This window comes from Symsagittifera roscoffensis, unplaced genomic scaffold (assembly GCF_963678635.1).
Source record: "Symsagittifera roscoffensis unplaced genomic scaffold, txSymRosc1.1 SCAFFOLD_524, whole genome shotgun sequence".
Lineage (NCBI taxonomy): Eukaryota > Metazoa > Xenacoelomorpha > Acoela > Convolutidae > Symsagittifera > Symsagittifera roscoffensis.
In genome coordinates, this window is record NW_026970737.1 from 32788 (window position 1) to 34376 (window position 1589).

The following is a 1589-nucleotide window of genomic DNA, read 5'->3' on the forward strand; positions in this document are numbered from 1 at the left end:
GATGTCAAGGTGTAGTTTTTTCTTTTGTATTTCAAGTTCTACGCGGTTAATCAAAGTTGGATATTCAAGTCAAGTTGATTTTTTTTAAATGATTGTGAGAGGGGTGCTCGATGGTTTTTCATGGTGGCATCGTTTTTCGTGTTTCGTCTTGTAGGTATCAGTTTTAGTTCTGCAATTTCTTTTAAGATTCCATTTTAATCCGACCTCAGGAATTATGGAACATTTTACATCCGACCTCATTTTGAGGAAAATTTTTTGAAGCCAGATGTTTTTCCCAAGTTGAGGAAACAAATTCATCTATCCATAGTTCGATATGTGATTTCAGATAATGCTGTACATATTTAAGTTAATGTATCCACTAATCTGGTTTGCCAGTATCTGCTGTGCATCTATATATGACAGCGAGCCAATATTCATCATCAAATGGTTCAACTCAAGAGATTCGTTTTTGGACAGTTATTTTTTTGAAGAAGAAATTAATCAGCTCCCCAAGCATCTGAAGGAAGTTCTTTCCGAAGATTCGGTAGATGACAACCCTGAATCAAAAGCAAATGTCTTGAAGTTTTTCAACAGTTTCGAAATGAAAGCAAAAAATGATGGGAACTACAAATGTTATTTACCAAATGATGGAACAATGGACCAATCAGAAAATACAGGTAATTAGTTTTTGATTTCAAGGTTAAAAATTTGGAACGGGATCTTGATTGGTTAAATTGAAAAAAAAAAACTTGAAAAAAATTAAATTGAGTAATATGTAATGGCGCCATGTAATCAAGTGTCATTTGTGTCTGTGTAATTAGAATATGAAGGTCCGGGTCCAATAGAACTTATCGAGGAGATATTTCTATCTGAAGCCTGTTCCTATCTAATCAGCGCTTATTGGATATATCAATTGTGTCATGGCAAAACTTTTCGTCAGTACCACGAAGAGAAACCTAGTCAGGTCCAGGAGTATTTCTTGGGAGCTTTGGAAGGTTTGTGGCAAGGCCAGCAATATACGGATGAGCATTATGGAAAAAGATGGCCTGAAAGTTTGCTGAAAACTCTTCAGTTGGAGGACTCAACGCATCATTACGTTGAGGTTTTGATGTCAGATGGAACCCCCTGTGACATCAAGAACAATGAACCAAGGAGCGTTAATGTCCGCTATGTTTGCCTACCTGGAGCGAGACTGGAGCTGATAGATATCCGTGAGGTCGCATCTTGTACGTACGAGGCAACAGTCACTGCCCCATCATTGTGTAGACACCCCGACTTTGCCCCAATAGGCCGCGAGGAGACCAGGTTGTACTGCGTAGCCGAAGACAAGAACAAACTTGTGAAACTGTAAGTTGGATTCAATATTGAATGGCTCAACGTAGCTTGCGATTAGCAAACCTTGTCAAATCGGAACCTAGATCTTAATCAGTTGATAGTTTACTTGTAAATCATTTCAAATTCAGCGCCTAATGCTGCTCTTATGGCAAAGAGGTAGAACATGTTTTTGGATGAAAAAGATCAAAGGCTGGAGTCCGGCCAGGTATTTTTTTTTCATGCTCAAAAGTTTTCATCTTAACTTGCCAAACTCAAAAATTGCCAATATACTATCG

At 38.1% G+C, this 1589-nt stretch overlaps 1 protein-coding gene across 1 annotated transcript; it reads left to right on the forward strand.

Annotated features, from left to right (window-relative positions):
• Positions 1 to 329: 329 nt before the first annotated feature.
• LOC134855940 (endoplasmic reticulum lectin 1-like) lies at positions 330 to 1326 on the forward strand (the record flags this gene model as incomplete). The annotated part of the gene is made up of 2 exons (XM_063872321.1): positions 330 to 656; positions 801 to 1326. Coding segments are annotated over exons 1-2 (833 nt in total), but the record flags the coding sequence as incomplete, so codon positions are not given.
• Between the last annotated feature and the right edge of the window lie 263 nt (positions 1327 to 1589).